The following is a 12,796-nucleotide window of genomic DNA, read 5'->3' as shown; positions in this document are numbered from 1 at the left end:
AATAATCCATATTGTCAGGAATGCCTTGAAGAATATCCAGGAGGGACCAGAAATCTAGTATTTGTAGAACATGAATGTGTCAGCTGTGGAAACAGAGTAGATTTTCTACTTGACTCTTTGCCCCATTAGGACTGCCTATGTGCTAACATAATTGCATTTGGAAGGAAAATTAAGATCAGGGCCATAGTACATGCAGGTGAAGGAGGTAAAGAGCTAAGCTGCAGGATGGTTGTGGGGTTTATGGCCATAGTAGCTTACTTCTAAGCCCATGGAATAAGGTAGGTGCTTTGCTAGTTTTATTATTGTGAAGTGGTGAAATGGTTGCCATGTGCAGGTTTGTAGTTACTGAAATAACTGAGATGCCATCCCCTTGTTTTCCCTTAGGACACTCAGAAAGGGGAACGGCCTTTAATTGTCTTTTCCTTCTGTCAGCTTGAAGAAAATGGATTTAAAGCAGTGGCTTGATATGACTGCTGAATGTATTTTATTGTGTTCCATGCTTCTGGGGGCCACATAACCGGGCTGAGAAATGTTGGGTGTATACTAAACTGGCATATGAGTCTCTGCTTTTAGTCTTTTTATCTTTTCTCCCCTTCCCTGCCCTCCTACCCTTCCTCAGTTTTGTGTTGAAAGTACTGGTGGTGCCTACTGAGGAGTAGGAAATAGGATCTTGTAGTACCTGATAGCATTAAATATAAGTGATAGGGTGGGAGCAGGTCCCGTCCCTCTGCAGTTAGTGAGAGTGCTCAGGCTGCAGGTTTTTCCGTGGACTCCAGGTGTACTTTGCAGGGAAGGCACATGCTGGTACTGAGAGGCTGTGGCCCTGCACATCCTTAAAAACAGTGGTGCCTGCTACATTCCCAAAGAGAGCTGTGCGGTTACACTTCTCAGTACTGAAGAGACAGTGCAGTCAGGGGCTGGAGCTGCTGCTTTTCCAGAGCTGCCCCTGTGTTAGTTGGAGCTCATGGCACTTTCCATAGGGAACCTCCTGCGTAACACAGGTACCTTCAGGTCCTTTGCAGACCAGGTGCTGCCCCTCTAAAGGCACAGTTTTGGTTTCTCTGTTGGCGGGCCACTTATCTGAGGACTACCATACCTCAGCAGGACTGGCCCACAAAAGCTATCAGAAAGCCAAGTTCCGCTTCCCAATACACTTGGTGAGCAGGCTGCCTGAAGGAACTGCTCCTTTTGGCTGCCTGGATCTCTCTCCTTTCTGACAGTGCTGCATGAGAGCCACTAGATCTGCTGGGAGCCGTGGTGCTAACTTTGCATCTGGTGCATAGAGAAACTTCCCAGTTAAATGTTGCCTGTGATATTTTCTTAAGGGTTTTTATATCACTTTCTCAAAGCTGTGCAGGTACTTCAGCAAATGCCAACAAGACTTCTTTTTTACTGACTTGGTGCCTGCCTTGCTGAGCAGAGTCTCATCTCTGCGGATCCTGTTCTCTCATTAATCAGTCTGGGAGCATAGTCCAGGCAGGCAGGTTGTTCCCTCTGCTATATCTGCCCCGCGGCAAGTATCTGGGAATGTGATGTTACTTATGGGAGCATCACCACTCCCAGATTTTTCAGTAGTAACAGATACGTTCTGGCCAAATAACTGAGTGTTACTGATCTGGAGACCAACTAGCCTGCATCATTTGGGAGGCAGTGGATTAGAACCAATTAGGAGGAGATGCACCAGCTCATTTGAAGATTTTCCTGACCCTGTTACAGTGTGGAAACAAAGCATCTTGATTAAAAACAAACAAATAAAAGCTTGGATCTGGAATTCTCTCAGTTGTCCTTGGCAGATGCCTGTTGTCCTAGTGCACTGGAAATGTGTTTAACCTTCCTTTGTAGCTGTTTTCTTCCTTCCGAATGGTGCAATATTTGGCACTTGGTTATATATATTGTTATAATCATGTATTACTTGGTGCATAAAACGTACAATGGAATTTGATTTGCATGCACATATATATGCCTTTTCAAAGTAACTTCAACTGCAAATGTTTACTTTATTAGGATAAATTACTATGAACTGAGAAGTGTGGTCATTGCCTAGCTTTCAGTAATGTTTTTGCTTTTGGTTAATATACAATGATTATTTTATTCAGTCTAAATGAAATATAGAGCAGGGTGTATAATGCACGTACACAGTAGATCTTTTTATAACTTAAATATAATGCTGGATTTAAGAAACACCCATCCATTTTTGTGTATGAATACAGAATATCAGTGTTTGCTTCATTTGTTTTTTTTTTGGTTTTTGTGTCTTTTCCTTGCTTCTGCTGCTCTAGGATTTTGGAATCATGTTTACACATCACATTGTAGCAGTCACCCTGATTTCCTTCTCATATGTAACCAATTTGACACGAGTGGGAACCTTGATCTTATGTCTCCATGATGCGGCTGATATTGTCCTAGAGGTGAGATGATTCGTATGTCATCCTGTCAGTAGGTAGAATCTTTTTGCTATGCAGAACAAGTGTTTCCTAAGCCAGTTCAAGATGGTAATGGTGATTAATATAGTGTATTTCCTTGCTTAAATGTCTTGCTTGTAGTAGCACGTTTCTGATTTCAGACTGATTTATCCCTTGATAAGTTGCTTGTACAGAGCAGAGACTGGTAATGCATTGCATGTCGGGGAGGGTTACCTGTGGATTTTAAATAAAACATCAAAAGCTGAAGTTGCAAAATCTGAAAAGTGTTGAAAGTGGGTCAGCTGGTTCTTAACCCCTGTGACATGGTGTATGGAGCAATAACCCTGTCTCCAAAAGAACCAAGGTGTCAAGGTGTGTTTCTGCTCTGCTTTGCTGGGCAGAGAGTGTTTTGGCAATTTAGTGGCTTCTTTGGGCGCGGCCAGTGAGCTGACCTCTGATTTTCCAGGTTCCCATGCCTCTGGATCCCAGTACCAGCATTAAGCAGGTGTATTTGGCAAAGAAGGGATGATTGAAATTGTTTTAAGTTGAGATGGTCTGTAACCTCCATAGTGGCAACTTAGAGATGTCGTCATGCTTGATCTGCATCAGTTACTAGACAGCTCTGGGTTGTGCTGGAATTTGGCTGTCTCTGAACTCTCCTCCAAAGTTGAAATTATTTTTTATTCTAGTACCTGCAAGGATACTTGTTATGCAAGAATATAGACTCACTGCGTGAGTCACCTATTGCAAAATCAAAATCCTGCCATTCTGATTCAGTAGTGCTGTAAATACGGTTTTATTTTTTAATCTTTTTTAATCTAGAAGGCACATGGCTGCCTGAGATAGAAAGAAAAAGAGAATGTGGATTTTTCGTGATAAAAATAATCACATCTTTGCAAGTTTATTTTTCTGTTTTAGCAATATGTATCGCTAGCTGTGACTTCACCTAAACTTTCTTCATTCCTCTTTTCTCACCACCAGAAAGAAGAACTTAAAGATGTTTATTCTAGATCAGACCAGTGTCTGTGGAACTATAAAAACACTGGAGAGCAGCTGTACTAGGCTAGCTAAAACTTTACCCTCTGTTCATTCACTAAGACAAAGAGGCATTGTTGGTTTTCTCACCTGAGCTGGACACGTTGACCAGATATGCTTCCTCATGAGGCACATACTTAAGTGGTCTTTCTAGTCAATTCTTTCAGTCTGGTTTGACTGGAAATTCTGCTAGGGCAGTGGGTCACGACACTGGTGCCATATGAAAGGAGATGGACCCTTGCACACTGCTGACATTACTGAGGGGAAAGTCAGTGCAGAGGAAAAAAACCTGTGAAACTGCAAGAGAAGTTGGTTAAATATCTTGTCATGGTGGGTGAGTTGTGCACCTGACCTGTGTTACCTATTACATATTTGTAAAAATGAAAAGCTATTTCTGGAGACCACTAGACACTGTCCATTCTTCATCCATGTTTCATTTCATAATGAAACACATCCACTGGAAAGCTGGAATGCACCATTTTTTGTTATTCTCATTGCAAAATGTCGTGTGCATTGGTGGGAATACTGGAGGTGAGATTTTTTCCACAGGTCTTAAGGTATCTGGAAGTATGGAAGAACCATAGTAGGATTTTCAAGAAAATTCTGTGCTGTGTTACTCAGTTGTAGTCATGGTTTTTCAACTCAGAAAATTGTGTTCTATTGTCTTAGGTGGCCACATTCCACCCAACAACAACATATTCATTCCCTTTTTTTTTTGTAGTCTTTCTTTATCACTGTAATTTTTAGAATCATTATATTTTGTTATTTGAGAACCCATGTCCCAATAGCTGTGCTGTTCTTGAGAAATGACATGATACTACTACAAGTTGCTATAGTAATACCAGCTTCATGGACTATGCAGCCAGTTTTTTAGACTGCCACCATGGAAGTAGATCCAGAATTCCTGGACTGAATTTTCCATCATCTGAGAAGCAAGGAAATTAGTAATGCTTCTGCTTTGTTTGTTGGCGCCAAAGTGCTCTCCTTCCCTTCAAACTAGGCTGTGAGTACAAACTGCTAGGGAATTAATTTGTGTCCTCTAGAAAATAGGGCTGATTCAGGAGGGTTATGTTTTCTTCACAGCGCTGGTGGCTTTCCTCATGTTCTGGGAGCTTCCTAACTTGGTTTCTTTAGTGAGGAATATTCTTTGTGTTCAGGTTTTTAGTGGGAACATAGCAGAAATTGGGTAACATCCAAACGTGCAGGTTCTGTTTTGGCAGCCAGATTATCTGTTTCTCTGGTTTGAGTTCTGCGTTCAGAATTGTATTCTGTATGCATATTTGTGATAATTTTGCTCCCTCTTAGCACTCTGGAAAGCCTGCACAAGTATCTTCTGGGATACTGGGAGCTGAATGCAGGTGCCCTCAGAAAGGAGCTTTGAAAGGGTTCCCAGCAGCTTAAATGGACACAAAAGGGTTCCCTGTGACTTAAGTGGACTATCTCGATACATTTGTCAGAAACCATGAAGAAAGACTGTCCCTGTCTCAAAGCAGATGTTATTTTAAAATAATGAATTGCTTGCATGCATTGACACTGTGGAAGCAGCACAGACATTTTAAAACAAGCTTTCTTCCTTAGACACCATTTTCTTCAGGGAGAAAAGGGTAAGGAAACTTATGGGAAGATCAGTGTTTTAATGAGCAGTTTCAGAGAAGAGTAATGAATTAGTGAGTCCTTCAGTGGGACAGAGTCAGAAGACTGCATGAAGACAAGTGAGAAAAGCATGTAAATATAAGCATAAGGCAACAAGTTAGAAAGCAAAAACTGAAAAGAGAGCCTTGGAAAAAGACTTGAAGGGGATGGGTATAATCTTTGAAGTGGAAACTATTCCGTATAGGCAGAAAGGGAAGAAGAAATGCTTTAGAAAAATGTAGTATATGGGGTGTACTGGAGGAATTGAGATGAAGTTTATCTATAGCAGCTACTAGAAGGTCTGAGAGCATGGGGCACATGGAAGGTAGGTGGATGCTGAAAATGCCAGTGGAGCATACAGGAAAGGTGAGAGATGAGCAGGTAAAAAGTTTGGGGACAAAGACACCATAAACACACTGGGGTTCAATAAAAAGTTTAGAAGAGTTTTGCAAATCTGAAATGGTAGAATCTCAAAAATGAAATTAAGTGGGGAAAAAAATTAAATACATACTCTAGTTTTATGCAGTCTGGTTTGGTTTTTTTTTCCAAAAAAGGTATTTTCCAGCTGCTTGGTGGAAAGGAGTTCCAAGATCACTCTGAGGTGGCCCAGTGAAAATGTTAGTGATTTCATAAAAATTTGATTTCTTCTTTTTCTTACAGCTTATACACAATACAGGAGAACTCAGTTGTCCTCATGGAAGTAAAGAGACATCTTTTTCTTTTGCAGGCTGCCAAAATGGCAAACTATTGCAAGTGTCAAAAACTGAGTGACCTTCTGTTCCTTACATTTGCTGTTGTCTTCATTGTCAGTAGGCTTGGCATATTTCCCTTATGGTGAGTAAGGACATTGTTTTCCTGAAACGCTAGGCACCAAACAAGCTTGGAAATAACTGTGTTATAATTGAACACAATTCATTGCCATTGCTCTGTTTCCCAAAGCACTAAGGAGAGTTTCAGACATAACCAGGTGCTGAAATAGCCTATTTGCTAGAGTGCCATTGTGTTTACTGTGTGCTAGATGAGAAACATCTGGGGCTTCTGCTGGTTTTAAGGTAGATGTGGGTTGGAGACAGCATAGCTTCAGACAAAGAGATGGCTGGTTGTGTTGGCAAGAAATGAGAGGAAAACGAAAATACTAGTCACCAAAATACCTACCAGCACCTAAGCTTGAAGCTGGGATATTCTCAATAACTTTCAGTGCACACTTCATGAACACTTTCAGCTTAAAGAAAAACACAGTGGAATAAGTAAAGTCTGACTTGCTGAGATTAGTATAAGGACGTTATTGCCATGCAGATTACAATACTGCAGGCTACTCCTTTTCCAGCTCTCCTTTGAATTGGGGTTCCTGGGGCAGCTGTGTAGCACATATGTCTAGAAGATAGTTACACAGCTCTTAGTGTAATCTCACATCTTCTCGGGCAGTCAGCTGCTTGCGTGTGCACACACTCTTGTAGGTACACAGACATGCATGCACAGAGACTGAACATAGATGTTTGATTCTTTAACTAGGATCTTCTGCATCCAGAGGGCAGATGGCTAGTTAGGAAACACATGGATGTACTTCATTGTAAAAGCACATTAAAGTTTTTCTGCAGCCTGTGCACTATATATTAGGAAGGCTGAGAGAAGGTGTTGGCCTTGGCTCTTTTTTATTCTTGATCCTTTCTTTCTTATAAACAGAACTAGCACAGATATCTGTATTTCTAGGAAAGTAAGAGAGGTCTTTCATTGCATCAGAAGATAATAATGACAGTTTTGTTCTTGGGAAGCACCAGGAACGCCTGAAATTGTATCCTTTGCAGAGTTTATTTAGATTACTACCAAGCTCCTTATTCAGATTTGCTGAGGACTTAGAGATGCCAATGTCAACCTCCCTGCTGCAGTTTCCTTTCCAAACCTCTCTAATGATATCTCTTTGAGGTTTTGTTAATGCAAACAGGGTAAGACCAAGATGCCCTTAGGGAGCAGTGTCATCAGCTCTGCTTAACCCTGCAATGTAGATGTCTCATTTAGCATTTGATGACTCCAAAGATGTTGTCACAATGCCCAGTCCCTCCTGTGCTGCGAGTTGCTGAACAAACATGGCAAAACATGAAAATGGATAGACACACAAACTGCGTGTTTAGAAACACTTGTTATTTTCTTCAAGGGGCAATTTTTTTTTCTTAAACAGTGTTGCTTCCCTTGCTCAGTCCTTCCTTGAAGCCAACTTCGCCATTCACTGAATTTCTGAAAATGAAATAAGCTAGTTTTTCTATTTCCTTGATCTCAGCTAGAAAAATGGTGGCATTCCTGCTCCTAGTATTTGACCTGTCCCTTGCTTTCTGTTTTATATTGAGGAATGGAGGGAGGACCCAATTTCACCAGTGCATTTCTGCCACTGGAGACTGCAGTACATGACTGTGCTTAAGGGAGGGCTCAGTCGGATGAGGACTGGATGGGTTTGCAAGGAGGAAATCATACTTGGCCAACCTGATAACCTTCTGTGATGAAACTACTGGCTTGTAATTACATAATTACTGGATGATTAAGCAGAGTGCACCCTCAGCAAGTTTGCTCATGTTCCAGCCTGTGAGGAATGGCTGATACACCACAGGGTTGTGCTGCCATCCAAAGGGAAGGAACCTCAGCAGGCTGGAGATACAGCCAACAGGAACCTCAGAAGTTCAGCAAAAGCAGTGCAGAGCCCTGCACCAGTATTTTCTAGGGGATGACCACCAGGAAAGCAGCCTTGCACCAGAGGAACTGGGGGTTCCAGTGGACACCAAGATGAACATGAGCCAGTTCTGTGCCCTTGTGGTAACGAAGGCTGCTGGTGCCCTGGGCTGCATTAGGAGGGGTGTGGGCAGCAGGCTGAGAAAGGTGGCCCTTCCTTTCTACCAGCCCTGGTGAGGCCTCATGTAGAGCACTGTGTCCAGTTCTGGCCTCCCCAGCATCAGAGAGGCACAGAGCTACAGGAAACAGTCCAGCAAATGGTCACCAAGATTGATCAGGGGACTGGAGCACCTGTCACATGAGGAAAGGCTGAGACAGACGGGACAGGATGGTTTAGCACGGAAAAGAGGAAGCTCAAAATGGGTCTTATCAATATAGAAATACATGAAGGAAGAGTGTAAAGAAGACTGAGCCAGGGATTGTCCATTGACAGGAATGCAGCAGCTGACAGTGTGCTGTGTACTCCCTGTCACAACCAGAGTGGTTACCCTGGTGATCCCTCTGCCTTGTCATGGTTTAACCCCAGCTGCCAACAAAGCCCCACAAAGCTGCTTACTCACTTCTCACCAGTGAAATGGGGGAAAGAACCAGGAGGCTAGAAGTGAGAGAACTCACGAGCTAAGATAAAAACAGTTCAGTAGGTTAAGGCAAGAGCTGTGTGCACAAGCAAAGCCAAACAAGGCTTTTATCCACCACTTCCTGTGGGCTGGCAGGTGTTCAGCCATCTCCAGGACAGGAGGGCTCTATGTGTAATGGTGACCTGGGAAATGCAAACATCAACACTCTAAACGTGATCCCCTTCCTCCTCCTTCCCCCAGGTTTGTATGCTGAGCATGACACAATATGGTGTGGAGTATCCCAGGGGACAGCTGTCCCAGCTGCGTCCCCTTCTAACTCCTTGTGCACCTCTGTTCTCCTCACTGAGGGCTGTGTGATGAGCAGAAAATGCTTTTGCTCTGTGTGAGCACTGCTCGACAATAACAGAAACATCCTAGAATTACCAATACTATTTCCAGCACAAATCCAGAATATAGCCCTGTACTACCAGCCAAGAAGAAAACGAAGTCTATGCCAGCCCAAACCGGCGTATCCCTTAATCAATGAAAAATACATTTATTTATTTGGATATGCAAATAGTTTAGTGTGGTGTATATGGTCTTTGATTTTTTAAGACCGTTTTATTTCCAGACTAAAGCCTTGATGTGTGTATTCCTAATGGCTACCCTTAGATACAGCCAGAGGCAGTTTCATTCTTCTCAGCTGTGCTGTGGGCAGTGCATGTGGGAGTCAGAGTTAGCAGGGATGAACCATGGGATACATGAGCTTCTGTCTTCCAAATCCTTTTCCTCTATAAAACAGAAATTCTGAATCTTCAGCCCTATTAGTTTGCATGTCAGCAAAGATGACTCACTGGAGTGGCAGCAGGCCAGGAAGTATAGTTTTGCTCTCCTTTGCTGAAAATTCAAAATAGCAAAATTTGATGCCTGATTAATATTACATAAATATGCAAATTTTTCTGACATAAAAGCTGAGAGGTATAAAACCAATGTGCATGTAATGTAAAAGCAAGGCTGCAATTTATAAGAAAACTTCCCCCACACAGGAAGGTGAATACCCGAGACAAGCTTCCAGACACGTCACTTCCGAAGCACTGGTGTGCTGTTGTGCTGCCGCTTTGCACAAGTGCCATTTAATTTTGCATAAAGGTGCTAATAAAGAATTCAGAGTGTATCAAATGCTGGTGTTTGAAGGGTGTTTAGCAGCAGGGCTAAGACAAAAGAAACTGGCAATTAGGTATATATTTAGCAGTCTTTCTGCAGGCATCTGGAGTTCATTTCAGCAATAATTCAAAAACCCCAGGATACTTTCTGCCTCCTGCTGCTAAGTGAATGTAGGAGTAAAGCTGCTATTTTCACTGACAAGACATTTTGCTTGCGAAATTCTCCCACTTGCACATAATCACCGTTCTAGCAAATTACAACATAGAACACAGCTCTCCATGAGTCAGGGGGAACATGATGCCTTTTCAGGTGATACAGGATTGTACGGAGAACGAAAGCAATCCCGACCAAAAAAATAATATAAATGATGTGAGCCCTTGACTAGTCTAATCAGGCTGGGTAAAGCAGTTACTTCAAGCGCTCAGGGAAGCTGGGCTTAAATTTATTTACTAGGTTAAGACACCAAGCCAGTTGAATTCAGGCTCTTTCAAATTGCTCTGACTAGTTACTAGCATGAAGTTAGTATCTGAGTTTTTCACTTCTTTTGATTACTTTTATAATGAGTTACGTTGTCTGGGAGGTAAAAACCTGTGTTTCAGGGAAGTGTTGCTGACAAGTGCTCCTGTCAAAAGGCAAGGACACAAGCGAACAGTCTTGGCATTCATGTGACCTGTGAGGTCTCAGCTTGCACGTATTACATACATGCACTGAGAAATGTAAAATAATGCCTTAACAGTGCAGATTGAAATGAAAGCCTGATTGAAGCAGATAATAAGGAGCAGAGATCATGTTGTGCATATGCTGTCCACCAAGTTCTCATCCAGGCAAATTTGGTATAATCCAGGTAGGCTGTATAATGCCCTTATGTTCTCGATCTTTTCGTACACTGTCAATGTCCAGAGTATTCTATCACGTTAAAAGCTGTGAAGATGAACAGTCAACTACTTTGGTTAGTTGGTATAGTCTTGTTTGATGTCAGTAGGTACATCTTAGCTGGATCTTTTGTTTTTGAGTCTGTTTGGAAATATTCTGGGGAGAAAAATAGAAAAAATAATTCTCACTGTTAAAATTCAAAGCTGTTTCAGGTGTATTATGTCTCCTCATCAACTGCAGTGTATGGCTGCTAAATGAGATTTTGGTGCCAATGTACCTTATATAAGTATGGGTCAGCCAGTCCTCAGAAGAACATCTTTGTTCCTTGCAATTCTTTCGTTTTTAAAGCTTGCTCATGACTGCACACACAATCTGGCTCATGGCCGGTATCTAACTGCCTTTACATGGCAGTGAGTGTCTGCATGAACCAGACAAGCCTGGCGTGATTCTTCATGAGTTACAATTACCTTCTGTTCACCGTGGTGAGCTGTAATGAACTGTAGTTCATTATTACTTATTACCAGACTTATTACCAGACTTGCAGTTGTCTCTGCATGACTGGCAGGGTACCTCCTCCTGAGTTCCACCACTGGCTGAACACTGGTGTGGGGCATAGCCCTGTCCTTCATGCACGCACATGCACATGGCTGAACAAATGATACAGTATTGCCAGTTTGCACTGTTCCCTTTCTTTTATCGTGGAATCAGCTTCTCTCTGAGCAAACAGGGCAGTGCAGAACCCCCATATGAATATGAAGCAGCTGCTACAAAGCTTTTCTAACCCTCTCTTTTTCCTAATTTTGTTCTTTAGCTGATATTGACTGGGTTTGTACAGCTCTTAACAAGCAGTGAAGTTGAATTGTTGTCTTTCATGCTGGTTTTCTTTCCTGGCACATTTTCTCCTGATCGGCCCTTGGAGTAAGTGTGTTGTGTGGGAAGACAGCATGTGGACCCCAGCAGAGTCACCCTGTGTCACTTCTCTGAACATACTGGTCAAACAGAGAGCTCCAACCTACCCTTAAAAGCACCCTACAGTGCCAAAGCAGTACATAGGCAGTAGTTAAAGCAAGAGTCCTGGTCAGTTACATCACGCAGTAAGAATTCAGGTAGCCGGATGAATCCCAGCTGCCCAGACCTTTTCTGCACTCCAAATGAACACTATTGTTTTGCAATGGTTTTAGTTACTCCTGTTGGATTGTAAACCTTTCTAGCCTAGCTAGTATAATAAAATAACTTTTTTATTAAGATAATCTCTTCTGACACTATCTCAAGCTGATTTTGCTCAGAATATTGTCTAAACCAGAGCACAATCATAAGTTGCTTGTGGGTAGCATATATTGAAAGAATAAATTATGATTTTGACACTTGATTCCTGATGCTATTCATACTGTCATGAAGTGGATGCTGTAGAACCAGCAAAAATGATCTGTTATGCTTACATTTCGGTCTGTTTGTAGTTTCAGCAGGCAAATTATAATCAATCAGTTTATCAAGAGCATTTAATAACAAGGTTTTGACAAACTAGCAATAGTATATTCACAGAACTCATGGACTTCAATTTATGGATTAAAAAGGAGGTTTAATTAACTAAGTCTCTATAAATTTACTCACAACTCGTCTTAGCTCTTTAGCAGAGCGTATATAATGTTATCATCCCATCTGCTTCTGACAAAACATTATCAGATGTTATCCTTGCTAATGCCTAGTTATTTTATTTCCTCAAATTTTTTACAGCATTTGTGAACTCAGGCCTCTGGAGTTTTACAAGAAGCAAGGATGAAATCTTTGGAGTACCAGGTTAATACTGATCCAGCTATTTACAGGGGAGCTCTAAGAAATGGAAAGGTTAGAGGTGTCATTCACCATTATGGGCTTGCAATGTAAATAACAAAAAGTGGCATTTGCTCAGTGTTGCCATTTTTAAAATTTTCATGTGATCACAGCAGGAAAAATTTATATGAAAAAAAATTTCATCAGACTTTCAAAACTATTCTTATCCTCATTTTTAGTTTCTACAGACCGTACTCTGTGGCTATAATACTGCTTTCTGTTGTCAAGGATAGCCTATTCAGTCAGTGTTCTTACCTCTCTTTTTATTAAGAAAAATGTCCTGTCTAAAACCTGTGTTCCAATTGGAAACAGAACAGATACCTGTGCAGTGGCACTTCTCTTGCTCAGAATTATTCTGCCAAGCGTAAATGTATCAGGGCAAGGGAAGAAGCATGGGTATTTTTCATGTGGCCAGACATCTTAGCCACTTTTAAATCTGCTCAGGTAGGTAGTTTGAACTTGTGCGAACACTCTGCCTCTTCTCAGCCCCTTTTCTCTTAGAGGTACCTGTAGCACCAGCGTTTGCTCTTACTGGCACATATTTTGTGGTGGTACAGAGTCAATACAAAAGCAGAACAATGCTAC

At 41.8% G+C, this 12,796-nt stretch overlaps 1 protein-coding gene across 2 annotated transcripts in view; it reads left to right on the top strand.

The window, feature by feature from the left end:
- CERS6 (ceramide synthase 6) overlaps window positions 1–12,796 on the top strand; it is a 96,751-nt gene that overhangs the window by 70,525 nt on the left and 13,430 nt on the right. For both annotated transcript variants that reach the window (XM_066190001.1, XM_066190000.1), the window contains exons 7-8: window positions 2,280–2,408; window positions 5,797–5,903. In XM_066190001.1, the coding sequence (XP_066046098.1) occupies window positions 2,280–2,408; window positions 5,797–5,903 (236 nt within the window). The remainder of the gene's footprint in view (window positions 1–2,279; window positions 2,409–5,796; window positions 5,904–12,796) is intronic.

Source organism: Chamaea fasciata, unplaced genomic scaffold (genome assembly GCF_029207755.1).
Source record: "Chamaea fasciata isolate MVZ Bird 193981 ecotype frontalis unplaced genomic scaffold, bChaFas1.0.hap1 SCAF_8, whole genome shotgun sequence".
NCBI classification, from domain to species: Eukaryota; Metazoa; Chordata; class Aves; order Passeriformes; family Sylviidae; genus Chamaea; species Chamaea fasciata.
The sequence above is the reverse complement of the archived record's forward strand: the minus strand, read 5'-3'. Positions and strand labels throughout refer to the sequence as shown.